This window comes from Dendronephthya gigantea, unplaced genomic scaffold, assembly GCF_004324835.1.
Source record: "Dendronephthya gigantea isolate DGI-Jeju-01 unplaced genomic scaffold, DenGig_1.0 000079F, whole genome shotgun sequence".
In the NCBI taxonomy this organism is placed as follows: Eukaryota; Metazoa; Cnidaria; class Anthozoa; order Malacalcyonacea; family Nephtheidae; genus Dendronephthya; species Dendronephthya gigantea.
The window spans coordinates 263,112-289,366 of record NW_021163089.1 but is presented as its reverse complement, the minus strand read 5'-3'; the positions used below and the strand labels follow the sequence as shown (position 1 = coordinate 289,366).

General features: G+C 36.7%; 2 protein-coding genes across 3 annotated transcripts; both read right to left on the bottom strand.

Moving 5' to 3' along the window:
- Positions 1-298: 298 nt before the first annotated feature.
- LOC114532504 (F-box/WD repeat-containing protein 7-like) lies at positions 299-6,506 on the bottom strand. 2 transcript variants are annotated; one of them, XM_028554020.1, is made up of 20 exons: positions 5,253-6,506; positions 4,962-5,068; positions 4,681-4,777; positions 4,536-4,602; positions 4,242-4,406; positions 4,110-4,151; positions 3,957-4,013; positions 3,465-3,682; positions 3,276-3,359; positions 3,116-3,192; positions 2,867-2,918; positions 2,655-2,723; positions 2,497-2,585; positions 2,323-2,405; positions 2,185-2,242; positions 2,034-2,115; positions 1,798-1,949; positions 1,620-1,707; positions 1,362-1,439; positions 299-1,170 (listed from the first exon to the last, which is right to left on the bottom strand). In XM_028554020.1, exons 1-20 carry the CDS (start codon positions 6,330-6,332, stop codon positions 1,081-1,083), a joined length of 2,835 nt encoding a protein of 944 aa, XP_028409821.1. In that variant the 5' UTR covers positions 6,333-6,506; the 3' UTR covers positions 299-1,080. The 2 variants fall into 2 exon arrangements, with proteins under 2 accessions (XP_028409821.1, XP_028409820.1); XM_028554019.1 differs by having other exon boundaries at positions 4,110-4,157; positions 5,253-6,505.
- Positions 6,507-10,550: 4,044 nt separating this feature from the next.
- On the bottom strand, positions 10,551-19,811 carry LOC114532337 (bone morphogenetic protein 2-like). Its single transcript, XM_028553821.1, has 3 exons — positions 19,689-19,811; positions 12,324-12,641; positions 10,551-11,916 (listed from the first exon to the last, which is right to left on the bottom strand). Exons 1-3 carry the CDS (start codon positions 19,708-19,710, stop codon positions 11,108-11,110), a joined length of 1,149 nt encoding a protein of 382 aa, XP_028409622.1. The 5' UTR covers positions 19,711-19,811; the 3' UTR covers positions 10,551-11,107.
- Positions 19,812-26,255: the final 6,444 nt, after the last annotated feature.

Sequence of the window (26,255 nt, the reverse complement as noted above, 5' to 3'; positions counted from 1 at the left end):
AGTTCTTGTAAACATCATCGCAAACTGAAACAGTTGTTGATGAACAGTTCAAAAAAGTCGTTCGTATCTTAAAGTGTTGTATAACGGAGAGAGAATTAAAGCACATTCCAAATCCATTCTCTTTATAAAAAAAGCCATAAGTTAAGGTCGGGTCGAACAGATTATCATATTTAATTGAACAATATAGAAAGGCGAAAACAACGATTGCATTAAAAATGTTTTTTTTAATTCAAACTAAAAGCTTCTAGAAAAAGATCTGAGTAATTAACACCAAAATAGAAAATTTGTTGATAACCTTATCGATCGACAAATGTGACCATATCATATTGTGTTAGTATATTATATGCCACGCGGGAAGTTAGAATATCACGTCGTGCGGTTGACAAGAAAGCAGCAGGATTGTTGAATAGAATGAAAACACTCAGGATGTTGCTTTTGAAAAAAACGATAAAGTTTATGAATTGATTGTTTTCCTGCCAAGAAGAGCATACCCAGACTTTGTGAACGTTTGTTTTTTTAACATACCGTCATTTTGACTTGTTTTAATTGTCAAACAATCAAACTATGTTTTTGTTATCCAATAAACTGAAAGTCTTCATAAATCAAACTCTGTTTGTTGACGTTAAGAAGAGGCACGTCTCAGAGAATGATTAAAACCGAAAGAAAAATTCGATCAATTCATGCAATGCCAATGCAAACTCATAATCGGAATTTCTTTAAACATATATCTCGTACTTTTCGTTTTAATCTATTTCTTTTTCCTTGTAATTTCGCAGCTAAGTCGTAGTTTTAAATTCATCTCCATTACGATTCACTATATTTATATACATTTTATACATATACGTTCGTTCTCAGTTAAATATTTCGCATACCTTTGCAGATATTTCAATTCAAACTGTTTACACATATTTACATATTGTCACCATAGCAATCGACAGTTGCCTAAATAATAGCTATCATTTTCGTGGCTATAATTATTGGGCGCGCATTTTGTGCTAAAGGTATATTAATAGATATAAAGGGGTAAGGTTTCACATACTGCACATTGACATCCACCAACTTCCTCTATATCCATCACCATCACGGCATCCTATACGGCTCGTTATCGTCTTGTTCCAATGTATCAAAAGGGAGCAAAGAGTTTTCCAATTTATTGTACTGACGATGAAGCTAGAAACAGGAAGAGTATTAGACGCTTAACCCTGGAGTTATAATAAACCGTCACAAGCCAATTTTTTCTTGCAATGAGTTTCCGGTGAACAACCAGACGCGGAAACAGGTTTTTGAAAGGTACATGAATAAACTGATATTTTCATTCTACAACAAGACTCGACTAGTTAGCTGCATCCAATGTTCCCCACCTTATGAACAGGCGCTTCTAAATCCCAAATTCGAACAGTTCCATCTTCGGAGGACGAAATGATTTTACTCCAGTTCATCTAGGAAAACATTCGTTAAATTCACGAAGCGACTTTTTCATCGAATTTTGCCCAGCCATATTTTGCATCACCTTCTCAGAGGGCAATGAATACTGATGTGAACAATTCTTTATGTCCAAACTATACTTTTTTTACGTCCAAACTATAGCTAACGCAATGATTCCGTCAACTCAAACTCACCTTGACAGCCTGCACTGGCCCGTTGTGTCCTTGTAAAGTTCGAAGACACGTCATGGTACTGATATCCCACTGTTTCACTAAAGCATCTCTAAAAATATTGGTCAAAAACTGGCTCAGCCTTCATACTTGATCATTTTTTCAAACAAATTAATAAGAACAAGAATGGAGTGTTGCTTACCCTCCCCCTGAAAGAAAATGACTACCCCAAACATACAGACAGTTACATGGTCCGTCATGAGCTTGAATAATCGCCACAGGTGACTCTTGTTCGATATCCCAGAACATTACTTTGCCTTCTTCAGAGCCACTGATGACGAGGGCACGGCAGACCTGGGGAGAATATGACTTTAAGTGGCGGGAAAGAAGTAGTCGATCCTTTACTCAGTCAAGACTAAAATAACGTTGAGAACGAACCTGGACAGCAAGAACAGAGCTGTTATGTCCTAGCAAAGTCTTCACACATTCACCGCTTTCAACATTCCACAGTTTGATAGTCCTTAATCAAACAAATATCGTTTGTATATTGGATGATGATGCCACACAACCTCAGAAAGTTGTTTCTTACTTGTCTGTGGAACCAGTGAGCAAAACTCTTCTACCCTGGAATAGACACGTCACTTCACCTGTATGAAATCAAAATAATTGACGTTCAGACATGACGAGAGATGACAAGCGTTAGTAACTGTAATAACAACTAGTGTACCTGTATGTCCCTCAAGAACACGTAAACACTCCCATGTATCCACATCCCATATCCTGACAGTCATATCATGAGAACCACTTGCACTACAGAAAAAGATATTGTCATCCTCGTAGCAGGAACATTGAATCATTTGAATGGGGAACAAAATGACAAATTTAACAGAAATATACTCACAGATATTTTGAATTAAAACGAAGACAAGACACGCATCCCTGATGACCACGCAAAATACGAATACACGTGAATTTTACAACATCCCAAATCTAAAAATAAAATTACATTCTTTCTTTCTCCTGGTGCTTCAAAGACATAATAAACTCATTGGTTCATACCATAATTGTTGTATCCCATGACCCACTTAGGATCTTTTCATTATCAAACTGTGCACAACGAACACCGCCCTAGGAAGAACATCAATTTGTCTATAAAGATGTCGTTTGAAGACGAATCAAATTTTGTCTATAAACATGTCGCGAAAGCGAACGAATGAATGGAGAAAGATCTTAACTATTGCATCCATGTTTTAAAACATCAACACACTCACCAAATGACCGATCATTGTTCTAATCGATCGTCCAGTCCTGACATCCCACATCCTAAATTATACAAGTCGTGTCGAATTTGCGAATCAAAGATCTAAAATACCCTTCCTAGTTTAACCAAGTACATTCCCTGAAACCAACTTTTATGGGAGAAAAAAAAGAAGTGTGTGTTTCTACGATCATCTCTTTCATCATTTCAACGCCTGAAAATACTCAGACAACATTTCACGAAAGATTGCACTAAATCATACCTCAAAATACGGTCAGCGGATCCGGTCAAACATCTCTTAAGATCAAACTGCACAGTGTACACGCCATCCATATGACCCTGGAATATTGAATCAAGTCAGCGTAAATGAAGGGTTTATGAAAGACGTGGATTGCTTTATTTGCTTAAGTCTTTTTTCACACCTGAAGCTTGCGAACTCTCTTCACAGACTTGACATCATGAACACCAACTGTGACCAGCTGATGATTGCCATTTTCAAAATCCTCCTGGAAATAAAAGGATTTTACCATGGGTGTGTCGTGTGGGCGAGAAGGTTGAATAGAACTAAAGCCTGTGTGAAAATGCTATGAGGCCTTTTAAGGAAAACATACCATTTCGTTTAGTGGTTGTATTTTATTTGGTCTAATATCATAAGCTATTTCTTCATGGACTTCTACTTTTTGCTTTCCATCATCACCCAATTCAGATAAAACGTCTTCCAACATGGTCATATTTCCTCCCACCAAATCATCAACAGGTGAACTCGGTCCTGACGCCACATCACCGTCCGAAACGGGCGTCAGATCAAAATACTCCACCTGAATGTCAGCTGTTACGTGCAGAAAGTTGGAAAAGAGAAGTTCAAATCACACAACGTATAAAGCGCATTACGCCTGCAAGGTGAAGCCCCTGATTATAAAGACAAACCGGAAAGAAAGCAAGGTTTCTGACGTGAGCTTTTCTGCTACGTCATTTGTCACTCTCTTCACTTCTCACGTCAAACAACAAATGCAAGTCATACTCCAACGCATTCCCCTATCACGCGACACTCAACTATTTCGAGCGCTAAAAGACAATTAGTTTAAGCTCCATTAAAGCATCACCTGTTGTTGTACTTAACTCCTGCTCGCTAATTTCGTCATTTTCAGAAGTTATTTGAGCTGTGAAAAATGGCATAAAACAGACAAAAAAACGTGAGTCTTAATCCTCGTTCACTCCAGAACACAAGCTGATTTATATAGATACATAAAACTTACTTATTTGAGACTCTGATGATGCGTTCGTAGGCTCCACTGGTTCTAAAACTACCACAGAGAAATCTATGTAGTTGTCATAAACTTTATTCTTTAACTTTTACCACACATGCGCACATCTTAATCAAAACCAACCTTCAATATCCTCATCCTCTTGAATCTTGACTTGACTCTCGTTTTGTTGTGTAGATCGCTGAAATAATTTCAATACCTCTTGATAAGCTTGTTTCCAGTCGATTGTGTGATTCTCAGCAGATTTCTCAATCAAGACAATCAGGTCATTGACCCCATTTGATAATCCTAAATTAAGGATGGTGTTTGATGGAATTTCAAGGCAAGAAAAAGTGAAATATACATAGAAACTAAAGCTACATTGTTTAGCTAGTTGAAAAATATACTTTGAAGATTTAGAGCAGATTTCTGTCTAACCTAACTGACGGCATTTGTTCCTCCACAATTCTCCATCCTCAGCTAAATATCGCCATCTTTTTGACACCTTTGATGCCATGCAAACAAAAAGTTAAACTTAGAAATTCTGATCTAACCTGGACAAATTATGACTAATTAAAGCAACCTGAGAAATTTGGCATAACGTTTTTGCATCAAGTGTGGAAAATATCTTGAGAAGAGTTTGATCAGGAAGGATGCTCAGGTCAGTGTGATCTTTCAGTCTGTAAAGATAGAATGTAATGCACTTTAAAATATACTTTAAAGACAAAGAGCAGGATTGAAAACTGACATTTTTAGACTGAAAGAGAATGATCGACAGGAGGGAATGCAAAGACAAGAAGGAAATACCATCTACAGGTGGCAGAAGCATGCACAAGAGTGAAGTAACTTATCTACGTACATTACCTTTGTATTAGACATTGAGCAAAAAAATTAATCTGCTCTGGATCTGATGATTTGATGACTTCAGAAATGATATGAACTCTTTCATGATCACCACATGCTACCATTCTCTTTTCATTTTCATTATAAAATTAAAAAAAATTTACCCCTCAGAGCCATATCTTACAGGTGATGGGGAGATCGAGGTGCACTCCTATTTAGACCAACTTATATTCATTTAGCATTAACGCCTTTCTTCTCTCAAGTCAAGATATTTGAACATCTCACAATCAAATTTTCAAGAAGCACAATCACCTCATTCACTTCATTTAGCTGTCGACTGAAATATTTCCATAAACTTAAACCTTTCGCTGGAACTAAACGCTTCTCCTTTGGATCTGCTGACCACCACCGACGATGCTTAAAACACTTTTGATCCAACTCACTGATACGTGGCCCAAGCTCTGACCTGGATTTATGCGAACAATTTGCTTTCATCTCGCTTAGTCTTTTAAAACGTGATGCAGAGAAAAATCTTGTGCCTGTATCTTGGTTGTAAATATTTGCAGTGTGAACGTGGCAAGACCTACACTTGTCTGCTTCACATGTTGTGGCATTTGTTATATTTCTTGCTTCTTTATCAGCTTTTACTAAACTTTCTTTTATCAAATCAGTTAATGGTAATCTGTTGTTATCATCCAGTTGCTCCCCAATACTTGCTTCCACTTGTTCTGTGGATATTTCATTACCTTCATCATATTTTACATTATCAACCATTGATTTGTCATTTACATTATCTAATGTCTTCTTGTCGATTTCAACCTCAACGTCAATGCTTTTATTTACTCTTTTTAATCTTTTCTTCACACACAAAATTTTTGGTTGAAAATCGGGGTATCTACCATGCAATCTCGACACAAAATCCCGATGAAATACAGGTTCCAGTATGGTAGATAACGATGTTAATAAATTAACGGAACATTTCTCAGACAAACTGCACAGTAACACTTCTCTCTGCCAAACTTTCCAAGCGAGATACCTCTCACAAAGACGTTTACAAAACATTCTAACATCGTAAATAGCGTTCATATTTTGCACAGGATCCAACGAAGGTAATAGAATATAAGCTCCAAAGTTCCCTAACTTTTTGCCAGATTTTTGCTTCGGTCGAACATAATTTGAGGTTAGGGGAGGTAAAATTGTCGTTTTGTCAGGTTTTTTTACCGTCTTTCGGGCCGCCATATTGTTTCTTCTCCTGTAACCTTGGCAACCACCGAGTGACGTCAGACAAATCTCTGGATAAGTGAACTTCTTGTGAAAATATTTCGTTAACTTTTTGTGAAAAATATCATCTTGCACAAAAGTGATGTAGTTCAAGAAGTCAGTTTGAGTCATCCATCCCTAGTTTATTCATAAAGGTTTATCGAGGTCTAATCCTACTTTTCTGAGGGTGTGTTGATCATGATGTAGTCATGCGAAGGTTTTCCAGAAAGATGCTTGCGCGCTAGTTGGATTATTTCCTCCCATTTTTGCAGTAAAACTAACGTTTGTTGCGCATATGAATGGAGTGTTTAAAATCGTAATCCTATTTAGGCGAATACGCAAAATGAGACACAATAATGAACTTACAGGGGAAAAAATATGACCACGATGAGTGATCTCAAGTTATTCATGCAAAATCATGTCAAAAAAATTAAGGGTGTAAAGTTCTTGATAGAAATGCTAGTTTGATGCGCTTTTTGCTTTCGTCAAGGTTCGTTACTGATACGCGCAGTAAAATTTCCAAAGTAAATACTGTAGAATACACAAACTATAGTCGATAAGGAAATTAAATATACTATGATTTTGAACTCCGTAAAAGGGCACTACTTAGTAACACAAACACAAGATATTCAGATATAATCTTAGACATGATCAAACTTACATACTTTAGCAACAATATAATCAATGGAATTTAATGACGTTTTCCTAATTTAATTTTCACTATGTTATAAAGCGGCCATCGTGGGGGCAAAATCGCACAAGAAAGGTATGTAAACAAACTATCTAACCTCTCTGCTCTTTTAAAAACAAGTTTGCCGAACCGGTAGCCGGTCATGACACGAATCGCCACGAGTAAAATCCGTTTTCACACACATTTGACAGATCCTTTTTCTGTCCGCCATCTGTTGCCGATACTGAATTTCTTGCGGTTTTGGTTTGAGTGGAAAAAGACCAAAAATAACTCAAGAATTTTAAATCTATTTGGAATATTAAATGTATACTTGTTTTTCGATTAACGATAATGACCAATTGACATACGGTGTTTAAAACATGATTGTTAATCCCTTTGTTAAAAGTTACATGGCCCCATAGGTCACTCATTGATTTTGTGCGCTGCAGTTATTTCCTTCTTTAAACCGCTACAATTTGTCACGAAAATGCTTTGAATCCGATGTTTTGGCGAAATATTGTTCTACACTTGAAGATAACGGTACAATTGTTTCTGAGATGAAGTGGTTGACTTGTAAAGAACGGAGCTTGTCTGAAATGTCTCAAATTAGAGCAAGCAGTCCATTCCACTATCATGTCACACAAACCAGTTCCCCAGGTTCCCACGACTAGGAGTTATGTTTCTCAATTATTAACTTGTTGATTTGATCAATGATGATGTATTGCATTGAATCCTTCATGTGTGGTTAAACACACTTCTGTATTTTCGGCACACAAAGGCGGTCTCGGTCCACTGTAAAATTAACTTCACCTCAGCGTGTAGCAACTTGCGCAAAATTGCAAAATATTGACACAACGAAAGTGCCCTTGCTTATCTATAAAATGCTTATCACTTTGGCTAATTTTAGCTTACAATAACCATAGATTCCATATGCCAATGTTTATATAAGTTTGGGGCTCTTTCGAAGAGCGCGAACTCTTCATCGCTGAAGATTTACCTTGTGTGTGGCAATTTTAGACGTGTAATACCCCAGCGCTATCTGCAATATTCTCTAATGTGAGTTGTTCACTCCCCAGGTATAAGAAAAGTTATTATTCATTGCCACAGGACCGACCGGCGATTTAGAACAAAAACAGTTTAGAACTGTCTTTATCTTTTAGTGGGTAACCATTTCGTTCAAACTTCAAATCTATCATGTAATCTATACGTAAAGATACGTATACTTATTTTTCTTTCGTCTGCATACTTTTAGTTTCTGAATATGTCTGAGGATTTGATTTATCATGTTTTTACGAGCAGTTGAAATTGCAAGAACCAAGCTAGATAAACAATCTCACATGCGTTGTCACTGACTATGTTTTGGCTATATGGCATGCACGTATATATGCATGGCATACCACCTCGTCGATTTATAACTTGTATTAATCCAATCAAGTTGTCAATATTTTGTTTCTATTTTCGTCAAAGAGTTTTGTTTCCATCAAGCCAAATTATATGCAGTTAAAAATACATGATTTATAACTTGCATGTTTTAATGATTTATCACTGGAAGAATTTCTGTTCTATTGTTAAGAAAATTGAGTAGATTTTTTTTACGTACAACCACAGACTTGTGTATAATGGTCACTAAGAATGGTCACTTAGCCTTGATAAAATTGGGAAGTCTAAAAAGATAGATGAAATAGGGACGACTATAGCTGCGATAATACGACGGGAAGAATTCCCTCTCTAATTCAGTTAGTGCTGGTGTCTCGCTATTAATCACGCCTAATTGGTTTCTAGTTTCTAGCCTTAAAAGTCTTCCGAATTTCCAAGTTGTTTGGTACACGTGATATCATTAGTGTATGCATGACATGACCAAAGGAAGGGTTCAAGTAGATATACACTAGTGTTTTACTGTGACTTGCAGTAATTGGTTAACCACAAATATGGCTTTGACAATTCGTCATTTTACAAGAGCTTACTTAACCTCAGGTATTTTCCCGTTGGCAAAACCATGAGTTATGATTGTCTTTCAAGGCCAGGAACGCATGCATGGTTATAACAGTCCGACAATAATCTGCTGTAATTTTTGTCGTTCAAACCTAAAAAAGATATCTGAAAGATATCAACTCAAGTGTGTGGGTTATATATTCTGCAGCGCGTGGGTTCACTTTTGGCAGCGCACTACAGGAGAAAAAGTTTGCGTCAGTAAACCCAAACATAAATAAATACAATCAAATACAATAAACCTAACGTGGTCATGATCGAGTCAGTTTGCGATGGTACCTTTAATTTTGTTCGCAACGAAATCCTTTTTAGCGGTTCACCCATGAAAACAAAAGCACCTTAGACTTAACACCCGATTATAGAGGACCTTATTGGATGGCTAATATGACGCTGTTTTTTAAATTTACGCTTTCCTGGATTGGACTTAAAAGTTCATAGTGAAAATGGAATAATTATTAATCCAAGTGTCTTTCAATGATGTCTCTGTGGTTGACTTGTAGCTGATGGCAAAATTGAGGACAACCATTTAGTTTTTTCTCTTAGTTCTTTCTAATAGCACAACATGAAATAAGTGATAGGATGAGTGATTCATCCACGCGCATGCACGTGGTCATCGCACAGGAAGTCGCAAATCATCCAACACAATTTAGGTCGGGAATATTTGTTAAAATTGACCCGCTGAGGAGGTCAAAATTAAACTGTCATCAAAGGCTTTCGCGTCATTTGAGTAGGAGGGTATTGAAATATGTCTTCGTTTATTGATTAGTCTAAAACTTTGCATACTGGTAAACACACTAGGCATACGAACCTTAAGCTGTTAAGAAGATACGCAGTCGATTAACCTGGCACTAACTCTGCACTCAACTGCGTCAGATATTCACGCAGTTATTTTTTACTTCATTTATTTGCGTAACGCGAACACCTTATTAATTGCGCAAGTTATAATTTCGGCGTAAGTTGATTAGACGCGGAATTCCTCGGAATTCCTAATACTAAGGCTGGTCCAACGAGGATAAGAAAACGAGTACTTCTGCTCTTTCATCATCTGCGTTGCCAGCTCTCATAATTGTTCGTCGCCTGAACGGTCTGTGCATGACTGCATCTGGAATTTCAACATTCCTTGTGGTAGATATCTGATCACTGTGCATGCGGCAGACTGCCCAGTGATGTGAAGACATTTCAACTGGATCCTTGTGTATTTCTATATCGATCAGAAGTCTCAGTGCAAAATATTAAATCGCATTTCATTCCTCTACATAAAGTGAAGAGGATAATGATCTTTACCCTGTGTCTAGACCCCTTACTGGGTAAAATGTGTGGAGGGCAAGTTCAATAATTCTCTCTAACGGATCGTGGATCACTAGGAACAGATACATCTTATTTTTAGCCAGAAAAAAAGAATTCATCCCGATTATACGAATATCCTATAATGCCTTTCTACTGAGTAAAACTCGACTTCATCATACTTTATATAATGACATTCACATTCTCGAAGCCGATTGCTAACAACGGAACAATTAAGTCCAGCCTACTTAATTAGGAACGTGTGAAGATTGTTGGAAAGGTGTTGGAATTCAAAGCAGGGACTTCCATAATACCGATAAGGAATGAAATCACTCACACTCACTCACACGTCTCCGACTCAGATTTACCGCAATAATAATATCGTAATTATATTACAAAATGCTGTACAAATATGCCTTAATATACACTATACAATGTTATGTAAATTATAATAATGTTCTAATGAATTATACAGTATAAATTAATGTTTGATTCAAAGTTTTATAGACATTTATAGTTACCAAGTATTGTCTTTTGTGTATAACGTGGTCACACCACAAAAAAGTTTAGCTATATTATGATATATGGAATTGAAAAAGGTTGCTCTTTTATACACGAGTCTGGAAAAATAAATTGCTTAGGATAAAATTCGTGCAGCCAGGGTTAAAACATCAAATTTAAAGAATAATTCTTGACCATGCAGACTAAAGTTTTCTAGGCTATTCAAGCAATACAAGGTTACCAACGGATTGATAGCTAGTTCGTATTCTCAAATGTCCTTGACTCTAGAAATTCTTACAAAAGCTTGTTGATGTGACACAACCATAACATTCCTCAATCGTTCATTGCGATTTTATGCTCGAGGATTTAATGGATTTTACTTCAAGGCCAAAGTATGTCTTGACAGAGCACTCGTGGCTCGAGACACGTGTGTTTATAGACGAAGGTTGGTTCCTTGATAGATTTACCGGCAACCACAGGCAATGACGCTCATATCAGGATAATCTTTTAACTCTATAGCGTTGTCATGGCTCAGCAACAACATGGCTGGTATTAATTCAGTTGGTACACAGCAGGCAGCGGGAACTTTATTTTTATATTTCTTTACGTTATGAACTAGAGTTTGAACGATTGCGTGGTTTGTGGTGTTCATGTGTTCTGCCATCGGGTAACGGCACTCCCCTCTACACATATAAGCGTTGTATCTCGTCGGTTGAACAACCCAGTTCCAACTAAGGTGTGATACGAAGTCTACGACCAGACTAAATCGTTTACATAATCCCTTGTACTTGCTCCATTGTGAAGCACTCCGTCGCTCCCGCTTTTTATGCAAATGAGTATTAGGGTCGCGAGAATACAGAGCTAGTAAAGGTCGCTGATGGGGCCATTGATCATCGTCCATATCATGAGGTTTGTCAAAATGTAAATGTGATATATCAGTAGGGTTCCCATTTTCGCTCATTACCTCCATCTCCAAGCCAAAGTTTTCGCCTGGTGTTTTATGCCAATGCTGCACAGCTTGAAGCACATCATAGCTTTGCCATCCAACTGAAGTAGCATTGACAATCTTTGAATCGAGTAGTTTCCTTACACCTGGGGCAATCAACTGATAAACATTGATGATATTCCTTCCGATAGCTTCTTCTGAACCGTAACGATTGTTAAACACACGAAATTCGGCCTTTACCAATTCCTCGTGCAGGGGGACCGAAGCAATATCAAGATGAACGTTTCTTTTCGCTCTGTTTGCATGGCGATCGCTCTCAGGTGCGTCTACAATAACAAGAAAGGTTTTAAATATTTCAAGCATGATTCTAATCTTGAATCTAATCTCTTCATTCCGATTATCAAGAAGTTCTGAATACCTTTATGTAACCCTAGCTTTGCTAAACTGAACGCAAAACTTTTTCAGGGTCAAAGCAAATTAAGTATGATACAGTGAGTGACTTGGTATACGTGCAAAATAAGAGGCTAGTTCCGTCAATAGCTAATGGGCAAACAGAAGGCGTTTGTTGAAATTAAGAAGGAAAACTACCCATCGGATTTATATCCACTGCAGATGTTAAAATGAGGCATAAATTTAATATCTCGTCCGCTCTCCTAGCCACAGATCTGCGAGAGTGTGGGAGATAGGATATACTTCATGTTTAGCTGTTATCCAAACAACAAAAATCTGTTACCTTTGTGGTGGAACGCACGAACAGTGTTGGCCGTGGTTGCAAAATCTTTGAACACCATATTTGTTGAAATATATTCAGGGTCTCTCACACGGCTGTTGTACAAGTCCAACATGTATTGAGGCACAACAACGTTCCGTTTTGTCGTTGGCTTCTCCTTCATTCCAAGCATTTGTAGAAATCTCATTTCAAACGCTTTAAATCGCGCGCTATTGCGTGGATCAGACGATTCCTCTGGCAGACTACGAGCTCGGACAGTTGCAACAAAACAAGCGATCAGGCAAAGGATAACATGGAACTCCATCTTCGCAATGGGTTGACCTAGAAATGAATAGACGTTATATGATGAGCTGATGAATTCTAAACAGGAAATGCTGTGGCAATATATGCACTCAAAAAGTACCCCCTCGTATGCCCCATACTGTGATGCATTTTTTAACACCATAAGATTATATGGTTAAGTGTTAAGCGAGTGATGGGTTTCTCGAACACGTAAAGAGAAAATATCTGAGGCGGATCTAGCGTTCTGTCAAAGGAGGTGTACAATCTTATGCGTGGGACAGAGATTTTTTTATTATAATTCCGTGTCTGTCACGTGTATAAGAATACTTCCCGGATAAAAGTAATATTGTTAGCCGTCTGAAGAGATAACAGCTTAAAAAGTTATCCATTAGAGGTGAACGACCGTCTACCCTGCTATCAAAAGGAATGTCATAAATACTCAGATAAATACCATGCTCGTGTGCTATTATAGTAAAAGCTACCAGAATTCAGAAATATGGTGAACTGTGTATTCGTTTCCTCCACACCACCCACTCCCAACCCCGTTGCATGTACAACAGTCGTCATTGATCTATTTGCGTAGATCTTGAAGGTCAACTACACCATGAACTGAAGCAATAACTGCTCCGGAAACATGAGCTCTTGAAGACAAACTAAAATGCATGAAATGCATGTATTCGATTGTTTCAATTAAACTCGCCGCGCAAAAAGTGAATGGTAATTTCATTCTACTTCGAAATCTTCACAATGAAATAAAATCATTCGATTTTGCATTCCACTGCAATGTTCGTCTGCATGACTTTGCTTAAAGCTGCCGTTCCAGCTGCAAGTTACATTTCTGGGTTCTCTGCTGAGTTCATTAAAATACTTGTATATATTGTGTGATTAAGGATTTTCCGTGGACCTATTGACGCATATCTTCTTAATTGAACAACATACACCCTGTTTTATACAAAATACGCCGAAGCGCGTGGCGAGATCCTTTAAAAAGCAGTTAAAAAAAGCGTGTTCTAAAGCTAGAACAGTACAAGACATGATCCTAAAAACAGTTGCATTTCGGTTTTCAGAGCGGAATTATTTTATCACTCGCACACGCAAGCATGCAGACCTATTAATAGCCAGATGAAATTGCCGAAAAATTGAGGGTATTCTATCTTACCGCGGCACAAGTCAGTACTATAGGAGGTATATTTATTTTAGACTGCGAATTAGGAACTGTGATTACAATAGCAATTAAATACGAATTATAACTTGTTGATTAGAAAACAGCCGCTTTAAATTCTGTTCTCATTTGCCAGCAATTTTTCAACGACACCAAACACAAACTTCACGCAAAGTAAAAATGCTTGTTTCAAACATCCTTTGAAAAACTTTCGTTCGAATCACCGTCTTGCATTTACTAGTAAAGTGCATGGTGTGTGTTTTATTCCACATCTTTAGCATTTAATACTATATCTACTGACAACGTGAATCACACAGAATCATACACGACTATAGACATTATACGACCTATTCTATAGACTTGCATTATAAATATTTTTAGTATTAATTGGGGGGCATAGATGCATATGTCACCTTAGGCTTAGGATTGACCGGAACAAGTCAACTATTGCCAATAACATTGTTGATAAGTAATCTTATTTCTAAATGTTCACTCACTGAATAGGCGTGGAATGAATTGCGAATGATCACTCAATAATTGAAGGGGTTTTGGTGCTGCTACTTAGAAATGGATGAAATCTTTTCATTTGGTATATTCAAGTAATTTAGGGTCGCGCTCCTATGAATGATACAAAATGACGTGTGAATTATGCCAAAGAAACTGTTGGAGTGTTGGTCTCTTCTGTGATCTCTGAAAGTAGTCCGAATGATAGACGTGTATATTAATGACCTAAAGTCCTCACTCCAGTCTTCATTCTCTTCGGCTCAGGTTAAGCCTCTAACGTCTCACAAATGTTAAACATGTTCTATTTTTTAATCAGGCAGAGTGACGCGTGAAGTTTCAAAAGGGGTATTACATTGTAAGTGTTTCCATGTGGCGACAGTCTGCAAAACCAAAATTACTATTCAACTCAGTAATGCTAATCTACAGACACATGGGTTGTAATATCTTCATTATGTATTTAGTGTTGTGTCGTTACCTCTGTTGGGGCCCGATATAAATGTCAATTGGTAAACACTTTGCTGAAAACACTTGCAGTAAAAATAGCATTACAGACTTTTGAAGAGCACATTTTACACTTAGATATTACACACAGATGGTCCAGCCAAACTAAATGGTTGTTATTCCTGTTAGATTTCAAACGTTTATACTACACGAAAACAACCTAAAATCTTTAATCTATCACCCATTGAAGATGACATTCAAAACATTCTCTTGATCGATGACAAATATACTTCACTCTCGGCCATCTTATTTCATCATATCTCCGTACGGGGTATTCGCTGAATGAAAGTGATTCGGTGTTTCAAACGTTTTGTTATCGGAATTGCGAGCACAATCTGCAAACATGACCGGATGGCAGCTTTACGATCGGAACCTCGCCAGATAATCCATACGGCGGTTGTGCCTCGTCTTATTGTGTGTTTAAACATTTTTCAGCAGAAATAAGCCTAAAATATTCTATGTATGAATGACCATCTCAGTGTGAAATGATGAGCCGTACTATACGATTAAGTTTAAGTGGGTTTCATATGATCCTTTGTCTTCAAACTAAATTTTAACACACTAAATAAGATTTAGCGAGTATTCCTTATGACACCGGGTAATCCCATTTTCAAACAATCATGTTTATGCATTTTCCACGAAAAACCTTTTTATTAGCTTCATCGCGACTTTAAAACACTAGTGACATTTCTGAAACCTGAGAAAATTACTCGTGTCGACGACATTGCATAACAATTGGGTCTATTTCAGGCAACAAACTATTTCAGGTAACATAAGTATAGCTTTATAAATATACCCTATATGACTCGAAAAAGCCTTTTTCTAATCTGTATTTTTTCATCACCATTCTATAAAAGGCGTGCCAAGATAAACAATAAATAGCTCAGCGAGATAAAAAACTTTGCTAAATATGTTTGAATAAATTGTTGTAAATCGTAAATCAGTATGCGGGATGAAGTGATGCAAAATGCTGAATAGCTGAACAATGAAATGTGATAATGATGGCACGCGATTCAAAGCGACAGAATAATAGCTGTTCGTCTTATGTCATGTGTAGGTCATGCAATCAATAACCATATATCAATTACAGCAGTCTGGGGTATTGTATGGTATCTCACCACGTTGTAGACATATCAATGATATTTCAAAACGAAATAACCAAGCCATAATTTATCGAGTTACGATCAGAGAGGTTGTAAACGTTCATGCAGGGGATCAAGTATCGTGATATTAAGTCAAGAGTTAAATTGATTCCAACAGAGTCACTCTGTGGGTGAGAATAATAACCAATCTTATAAACACGATGAAATCTCAATTATGAAGGGATATTTTTACTCGCAAGTTATTAACATTGTTACTTTTTTCTCTCCCAGAAAGACTTCCGCCCGCGGGAGGCTAAAACCAACAAAACTCAATATACCTCTACGACTTTCATGGGCAAATCGACGAGAACACAAGTTAATCCCTTTCATACATTCCATGCATTTCATATTCGTAATATTACGAAAAACATGTCCATTAATTGAACATTCTTCCGTAATCTTAAAAGCCGCCCAATGACGTTTAGTTATAATCAACTACGCATACCAACTTGCTTAAAAAAGCCTTATTCAATTAATGAAACCCAAAATGCTATCTATATAAGGATAAGATAATTCGCTTGAGGTTTCTAGAGGTTTTTCTCTGTGTTGTTTTGATTTTAGTAAATATTTCAGCTAGGCAAAAGGTTCAATCACATCAGAAATATGTTGCCCAAAAACTAATAAATTATGGAATTAACATTTTTCCGTTTCACCCTAATTGAAGAGTTTGACGGCTACCAGATGGTAAGATATCTTACAAATACTTCTTGATAACATTTGAGATCTGGTTGAGCTAGAAATAATATGGAGAATCGAGTGTTAACGGCTGCATGCAATAAAACTCCTGTTTTCACCTAATTCGATGCTAACGCATGTTATATAGCGTGTTGCCTGGAGATAAAAAAACTGATTACCTGCCAAAAATAAAAAACAGGGATTTTAATGATTAGCTAACGTTGGTTCTAAGAATTCACTGGATCAGTGGATCTGGAGTAGTGGAATAAACAAAAGAATAAACGGTATACGCGTTGCAACCTTGCATCTCTCCATACAGCTCATGCAACCCTCCGATTGGAGAAGGCTCTCGGAGCACAGTTAATGCAAGCTTGGAGTAAAGAACAACTTGTATCTTTGTATTAGAAGAAGATAATGTCTTGATGACCTGGAAAAACCTCGACTATATTATTGAAGTATCAGTCTTCGAAATCAGTCGAATACATTCATGCACTGCAGTTTGATGTATGCTTTATGTATTATATAACAGTAGATTTGAAATCATGTCAAATAAAAAATGATCTATTAGGCCAGATGGATGCTTGCACGTCCACATTACGTATTATACAGACTGGTGGAAACTCTAGAATAACATCTATTTGTGAAAGAGATTTCGTCTTTGACCGAAATAGCGTGTCATTCCTACAGCCGGATATGAAATTAAAAAAATGTTATTCCGCCAATTTTTGGAGAGTTTGAAAAGGATTTTGTATAGCCAGGGGGATCTAGTTCTTCTCGCTTTTGACTATCTAGAATTTTCTTTGAAACCGATAAAGCGATGGATAAATTACATAATAGGATATAGAATGTCGTGGGCAGTGTAAAATCATAAGTATTAAGTAGAAAATTATCCATTGGTATTTATTTCATTTATAAGAACGTAAAATACTTCCTTTTCTAGTAGAAAAGGAGAGGAAAAGCTCAAGTGTAAACGACCTAATCAAAAAAATCTTTGTAAAGCGACGTTTTCCAGAAACTTCTGAAACGCGTGTGGTGATTATAGCAAAGCTAGGTCTGATGTATAACTGCATGCTTGCTATATATTGGACATTCAAATATCTATACCACATAAACAGCATTTCTATTCTGAGTTTAATGAGGGCCATTGCATGAGACACCCAAGTAAACTACACGAGGTCAACTGTAGCTGAAAGAGCTGAAAGACGTGAGAAGTTGGAGACTCAATATGTCTGTGTGTTGTATAGAAGGGTCTGGGTCACAAGCTGAAGTCTGTGAAGATTTCTCACCAATCAGTCAGATCTCTACGGACGCAAACAGTTTGCATTTACGTAATTCATATTTTGATTAAAAACATTTTCCCACACATTATATTCTCAGAGTAGTGTATTATTTATTTGTTCTATACGATTTTCATAATTTAATTTGTGGTTATCAATGTAAATATTTATGTTTAGAAATCAATTCGACGAAGGGGTCTCCTTACATCATCTAATAACGTGGGAAACATCATGTAACCTATCTAAGTAGACGATACATTTCGTCGGCATTAAAACCATTATTCTACATTCCAGTTTGAAGCCTGATATATTATAACATGTAGAAGTTATACAGCTATCAATTTATTGTCCAACCAGGCAGTCATGAGTTTCCGAAGAACGGGTATAAGCGAAGATTATTAAAACACATCTCTAGATAACTACAATACATAACAGAAGCTAAGTAAATTGGAGTTCATTTGCAACGGATGTTTTATGTTTACAAATGATTGTTAATCCTGTATTAATACAGCTAATCATGATATCATCGAATTTGCATCAAGCAGCGAGGAAAACAATTGTTTGAAGAACTCATGCGTAAGTGGGAAGCAAGATTGCAAATGGTTCTTCCTGTTTTTTTCAACAGGGAACATCCGAGCGTGTGCACACACGAAGTGTATCGCAACGTTTCACAACATGTCAATTGGCGGTTGCCCTTTGCGGTTGCACGTCGCAGTAAGGAAACGAAGTACCACAGGATAGTGGGTGTCGAAACACAATTAAAGGATAATCCTTTCTGTGTTAATACAGTGTTCAAACGAGGCATGGCCACTTCCTTATAACATGAAAAGTAATTAGGACTGGTCAATTTATATGTGCTGTGTGTGAAGCGAAGAAGTGTGCCATGATTTCATCTCAATATGAAATGGCCTCTAGCCAAGCACAAGGAAAAACTATATTTAACAATGAGAAGAACAAACTAGATTGTTTACCTTGCTATAAATCGAGGCAGCAAAACAACAACAAACAGAAGAAAAACATACGAGGGTTCAGTGTGTACACACTTAAAAGGATAGCGCAGAAATCTAATTAAGTGATTGTGTGTAGCAACAGCATGGCTAAAAAAGCAAAGTCAAACTCTGGACCAAGAGGAATTTTAGAAATCTAATAATACTACGTCATTTATTTTGCGGTGATCATGATAAAAATAAGACTAGCAAATAAATTAAGCGAAATTTTCCAACAGATTATCGGCTGTAATGGTCTTTATATATGGATGGCACATTATAGATGAATACGATCACAAATTTAACAGTGAACTAAGACAAGCTTGTAAAACGGTGTTATCTGAACGTTATAGATACGACGTAGAGTGTTATTGAAGTCAACAAACACCTCAATGGTGTTTTTAATAGAACTATGTACCTCAGAAGTACCATGCAGGCAGGCTTACAAAGTAAATTACAACGTACTAGTAGCGAAAGCGTCTATCGTATTTACTATATGCAAGCTCACCGACCCAAGGGGAGAACGACGTTTAACCTGTATAAAAAATACGCCATTCAACTGTCCATAAGTCTTCATAATAACAGCCATATCTCAGGTGTAAAAGACATGATCACTTACACAGTCAAGGTGGTTAACGTGGAATTTGTGTGAAAGTTTTACAAAAATTTCTCTTCAAAAAATGATTTCTAATGATTCAGACTGTGAAATTTCAATTTGTGTACTTTCACGGATAAAACGTACGTGATGCTGCGCCCGAAAGCTAAATCCAAACTTGGTATAGTATAACAAATTGATATAAAAACATCTAATAAACAATACATTGAGGTGAAAAACGTACCAAAAAGTAGATTCCAAACCATATGATTCAACAATAACAACGCCTTTCTCTTTTTGCAAACTACAACTGTTACAATCTCGAATATCTTAGTCTCGTACTAACCGTAGTGTGTCAAGCTCGCTTTATATACCCTACCAACCTTGAGTGCATGAAAACTCTGTGTCTTACAGCGTCTTTTATCACCTTTAATTGAACTAATCTGGGGGGTAAATATATTAATACAAACAGCACGTAAATAATACTTAAAGTTTTCACCTAATACCCCTCCCAGTGAACTAATTCATTAAAAAAATATCGCAATTCAAACACATTCCATTATCGTAGAGAGTGTATCTCTACCCGAAGGCAATCACACCACAGGTGTTGCGAATATAACAATCAAATTGCACGAACAAAAAGTTGCAATTTGTGCTATAATTTGTGACCAATTCAACGCATTATTATAATTGTTACCATTAATAGACCAGGAATTTAGCTACGAAGGCCATTAGCATTGCAATCAAGCAACAGTCATTGTACTGGCGATCAACACATTCAGCACTTTGATAAGATGAAGTTGAACATTGCATTTTTGAATCAATTTTTCCATCACTTTAAGGTATTGAGGGTAAAATATACCATTGCTACCGTTCGAGGGGTTACAGAATTAATTACATTAAACTTTTAGATATACTGCATGCAGGTTTTAAGTCAAATTCCATCGTTTATTTCACTGAAAACGAGACATCGAAACTTGCGGAGTATTTTTTAGTGTTTTTATGCGGTTTTCCTGTATGATATGTCTAGAAACCAACAAATCTAATAAAGCCACAACAATGCCAAATTTCAAGCACCATATTTTAGGTAATCAACGGCTGTCTATTCCTCTTGGAATGTAAAACTTTGCCACACGCAAAGTTCGCGATTTTGACAAATTCTTCGGTCCTTGGCGTAAACGATTATGATGGTTGAACAATGCAAGTAAACAGAAAGTAACAAATCTTAAAAGACTTGATGATTTAAAAAAATGACTTATAAAATCTGCTAACCTACATCCTATGCAAAATACGATGGAAAGGTAATTGTGATGAAAACATGCAAAACTTAAAACTCTGAAAAATTACACAGATTTAGAACATTTTGGCAAAATTCCAACGGTAGGTATTGATCAGGCTCTGAATCATTTCGTTCTACGTCAAACAGGAAGCACAATTAAATCGTTTAGGAAGAAATGTCCTTTAAACAAGCCAAAAAAAAGTTGACAAATATGTGTTACATGACAATAAGTTAGTAACGTCTTTATCATTAGAAACGTTTCCCAGTCGAAGCTTTGAAATCTCTGAAAACTGAAGAACTTTTAATAATTAATGAAATTTTTTTCAGATTTTCATCATTTTTAGCGGATCATAGGAGTGATTGGACATCTCTGAAGATCTCTCAAATTGTTATTGTATAAATATTGATCAAAGCTAAATAATCTAATCCTTAGCTACTTATTGACGCTTGAGAGAACGATAATCGCTTTATATTTTCCAGCGCGGTGAAAACAATGGAAGATCCAGTTATTACAGCTTAAAAGTGCGTCCTAGAAAGAAGGAACCTGCAAACTGATTTGGTTCATTTTTTACATATTTACATATCTTATATTTCAATGCGAAAATAACTTTTTTCCGTCAGCGTATTTCTTGTCGCAAGACTAGATCAGTCTGCAACTGGAATCTTCCATTTATACCCTATTGAGCAAAGACATTGGGAATCCTAGATTCTTGCGGAACAAACGCGAATATTACGTAAAATTCCTTATGAATAACGTGTTACGGAAATAGTGATAGCCTGCATGCATGTATCACTCAGGTAGATTAACTTTGATATTGTGATTATTGTGGTGATGCTACTCTCAGTTACCAACTGGGTAAGCTGATAAATTACCTTCCCAGCGGCGTGGTCAAGCTAATCCCTTCAGTCTGTCCGGTTGGTAACTCACAGTCTCACAGTAGCACCATCACAATAACATGTTACGAAGACTACCCTCGGTTCTGCTGACGTTGACGTTCATGTCACTCAATATTACTTCAAGTTATCAGTTTATAAACACGCGATATATAGCTACGTAAAAAGGGAGCCAATGTTAGAGAAATGCTTGACAAAATGTTTTAATCTTCACTACAAAAAGTGCTTGAGGAAACAAACCTTTAAAAGTTAAAACTACCACCGATGCAAGCAAGTTTTCCCTATGCATTAATCTACATTAAGAATTAACAATATGTTCCTCTTGGGAAACTATTAGAAAGTTACCTGTAATTGCATCAGCAATAAATGTATTTCACGCTAATAAATTTAACAGTGGTGTCGGTGATCATGCAGTAGACCAATTGCACGCAGATTAAAATGCTATCATTATGCGTAATTTTAAAATGATATTTCATAGTATTCTCAAGAAAGCACAAGTGTTGAGTGACATCGCAGAACTCATATATTCTCACAGATTGAAGTACATTATGTAACAGTTAATTCAACGAAATACGCTGGTGAAACAGGCACGGCTGATTTTGGAAAAGTAATCGATAATAGTGAATAAAACAATCGAACTCCCACTAATGATCTTACTTTATAGACACAAGCATAGAAAAGAACTTACAGTTTTATACGACGATCAAAATCCCTCGAGCAACAGTGTGGACGTGACTTCTCGTGGGAACACAATACAGTCGATCTTAATCTTACCACCATTGTTTGATAGTTAAAACAACACGATTGCTACACTTCCGCAAAGATCCTTTATTTTCCTTAATTATTGATATGCAACAATGTTCATGATATTTTATGAATGCAAATATTTTATCGTTAACATGATTCTTGATTGATTAGTAAGAGCAAGTCTTTGTCACATGTGAAGCTATTCAAGGGCACTTATAGATGAAATAAAAACATGAAATCGATTCCTTTGACTCAAAAACAACATGCAAGTGAAATTATTGCAGTTCATTCAATGTAACATTATTATACGAGACATTATACCATGGAATTTATATTAAAAAATGAGATCTATTTTTGTTATTTAAACCAGAATATTCTGAGCAAGAAAACAGGTTATTGCGTGATTTGGTGAACTGCCAAGTATTCTCACGATAGCGTATATATTTGCAAACAAAACCACAGGAATGAAAATAATTGTCATCAATGCTCTTTACTGCAATTCTTATCAATAATCATAGACAAATTGCATGTTGTAAAGTTATGTATATTTAAATAAGAATGCTTACAGAAGACGAATAAGACAATATATAACTATTAAATCGTTCCAAAACCATAGTATATAGCAATGGTAACACCCCATTATCAACATTCCATTTGCAAATTACAAGCCTCGGTAGAGACGTTGGGCCCGCGCATAATATTAAGTTGAGTCACATTGGCTCCAGCCTCCATAAGCACGCATTTTCAAAGATAACGGGAGAAAGAAGTTCAATGAATGAGTCATTGAGAGTTTATTAATTGTTTTTCTTTCAACAAAGTGTAGCGTTTATTTATGAATTGAATGTCTTCACTTGAAGTGGCCTCACTACATCCTACACCTTGTCACCCTCACAAGTCACATAATTCACCCATTTTATACCTTATCACCCTTACATCTTTAATTTCACCCATTTTATACCTTATTACCCTCACATCTATCACCCATCTTATACCTTCACATCATCATCACATCTTTCACCCACCGAACAACCCTCACATCTTGTCACCCTGACACCTCTTCACCCAAACCTATAACTAGCTTCTCTCATATTTCCCCACGTATGGATTGTCTCTCCACCTTATATATTGTCCCCCAACAACGACCTTCCATCCTAACAGCTCTCCACATCTCCATGTTCCAAGACAACACACATCGCCTGGAGGTCAAACAGCTGATCACCTCAAGGCGGAATCTCCGCCACATCGGGCACTAGGACTTCAAATTTGCATGAAGTAAAAAGAGACGGGAACATTATGAAGTTATTGAGCGTCGTAAGCCAATATTGAAACAAAAACATGTAATATATGATCCGGATTTACGTGGAAACTTCAAGTGTTTTCGTGAACATTTCCTGGATGACTGCATACCGCAAAGTAATATTACAAGATAGTTGGCCACGTTGTACAATATCCTATCTCCAACCCTTTACATTGTAATCCCGCGAAAATAATACGGAAGTAACAGCCGTTCGCACTGAAATTTTACTTTGCCACATTGTTCAATTCTACATTCTTAGTAGTATAGGAAACACTTTTCCCATCCAATTTTAGAAACTAATTTCGTTAGTTGATCATTGCTAATACCATTAAAACACGTGAGATATTTGAATGCTGATCAATTGCACGATTTTGTTAAAAGGAGGCTGAAGAAAATTTCTCTTTCTTCCTTGAAGTTATTCTCAATATTCGATCATCTTCATCCCATGACAGTGTTAAGCCTTAAGTTCTACTAGTTCTACGGGTACTTAGTGAGCTTAGACCCTCTACATCTGTTCAATTAACATAGTATTGTAGAGGCATTGATTTTATTTTCGTTTGGGATTTTACAAGCAAGTTGAGTCTGAGTGGCTTGGATGATGAAACAAGCCTCGACTAGTTTCCATTCCTTTTTTACTCGGGTAGGAAACTGCAAATAGAAACTACACAAACATGCAAACCTGCGACAAAAACAAGGCCATTATAAATCAAATTCCAACCCACACTGCAAAATATTTGTGCTTGTTCTGGGTTCGAAACACTCGAGATTCTTTCTTTATCCCCACCCCTCTCTCTGTGGGTGGCCACGTACTTCCTGTAGACGAGCATATTACATCATAACGGCGCCATAATTTTGATGACGCGCGCAGGTAAATTCTTCTTCTATATTCAATGATATTAACTAGACCATGCAGTCTTTCGTGATGTGTGAGCAAGACTCCTAGGACTCGGGTAGAACGGAATAGAAATATAATCGATACAGTATTTTTCTTTTGAGACGTGAGGTGATGTGAGGTTCAGTTAACAAGATTATTGACCACACAAAGTTTGAAAGAACTGCTTGATTCCCCTATATCGTTATGTAATTCCCAGCTCATTAGGCCAGGTGATGTGATTTATGAGTGTATGACAATCTTATATACTCTAGCCTCTGACTAACACTCGACGATAACTTATAGTTACTTGGTTACAAATTTACCAGCCTTTTTCCAGCAAACCTCGTCAAAATCACGTGAAATCTATACTACAAATTGTGACTAGTTTTCTGTTGACAAAAGTGTTTTCAATGAGACGATGTGCGCATGCGAGACACAGGTACGATTGGGAAGCATGTCAAATAACCGTAAAATTGGACAATTTAAAAGCCTCTTGTATTCGCCTAACTAGACTTCCTATATTGCTCTGTAAAATATTGCATTACTTTACTTTTACAAAGACTAGATACATATATAACCTCAATATCACTAAAAGTACCCCCTAAGAATGTTATATTATGTACTCATGCTCTTGTGCCCTATGCTAAGAGTCGTTGTGAACAAAATGAAGGAATTTTGAGCTGTGTTAATATCTTGTTCAAACTAGGGATTTACGAAAGTATGCACGTGGAAAATAAAATACTTCTCAGCGCCCAAATGCGTGCTCTCCCAGGGTGATCATAAGTGTCTAAATTTAACAACTTATCGTTTCATTGTTCAGCTTTTGAAGTGCTTAAAACTCGAGTGGTGGCTTTTAGTTCAAATGAATTTCATCACATGCTAAAAAGAAGCGGCAACAGCATTGAAAAACAAACTCCTTCATCTTGCGCGTTACCCTTTGAATTTTGCCATAGTAACTAAGGCATTAAAGTGTTATGTAATATATGGTATAAACTCATTGTAAAATTTGGGGAGGATTTCTGAAGAACATCCAACAACACTTGAGTTTATCGCAGCCAATATATACGCGAAGTATCCCGGCATTAAGAGCAAAGAATAGCTGCGTCGGAAGTCACTTTGCTCTTAATGCCATACTGCAATTGATACACGATACATATACCTTGGAACGTTAAGAAAATATTTTCTTAAACAATTAATTTTCGCAACATGTTTAAAAATGAAGGAATGTGCAGAACAAACAAAACTAAAAATAGACAAGCTTTGCTGAAAAAACAAGCGTGGAGGATTTGCAAGAGCTCGCTAAGAAAAGACAGAAGATGAAAGAAGATTCAGTAGAAGGTCCTCCTTCGTTCACGGCTCAAATCACTGAATATCGCTGATCCCGCAAGCTCTTTTTATGTTAACACTGCACAGAATCCATATATGATTGAAGCCCACACGATTTTCTGTTTGTACAAAACGCTGCAGGCAGAACTAATATTGTTCAATGTATTGGCCGGGCTCGCAGACTATGACTGTATAAGAGTTTTCATTGATAAAATATATATGGACATGCCCTGCATGGTTATATACACAATCAATAATACCCCATAATCAGCGCTTAATTGAAGTGGTTTAAATGTTAAAGTGTTCAAATATAACTTGTAAAAACATTTTTATGGCTTGGTCCTTGACATTGTTATACCGCTGCTAGGCAGTTCAAAATGCGAACAAAAGCTGA

Bases quoted from the DNA above. Each gene is read 5' to 3' on its own strand.
- LOC114532504 (XM_028554019.1), bottom strand. From the start codon at position 6,332: ATGACTCAAACTGACTTCTTGAACTACATCACTTTTGTGCAAGATGAT. The intron at 3,193-3,275 runs GTGTGAAAAAAG...TCAATATTCCAG, and splicing joins AGAGAGTTCGCAAGCTTCAG to GGTCATATGGATGGCGTGTA. The intron at 1,171-1,361 runs GTGGGGAACATT...TCCTGTTTCTAG, and splicing joins TAGAAGCGCCTGTTCATAAG to CTTCATCGTCAGTACAATAA.
- LOC114532337 (XM_028553821.1), bottom strand. From the start codon at position 19,710: ATGGTTTGGAATCTACTTTTTG. The intron at 12,642-19,688 runs GTACGTTTTTCA...ATTCATTTCTAG, and splicing joins GGTTTGGAATCTACTTTTTG to GTCAACCCATTGCGAAGATG. The intron at 11,917-12,323 runs GTAACAGATTTT...TTGTTATTGTAG, and splicing joins TCGTGCGTTCCACCACAAAG to ACGCACCTGAGAGCGATCGC.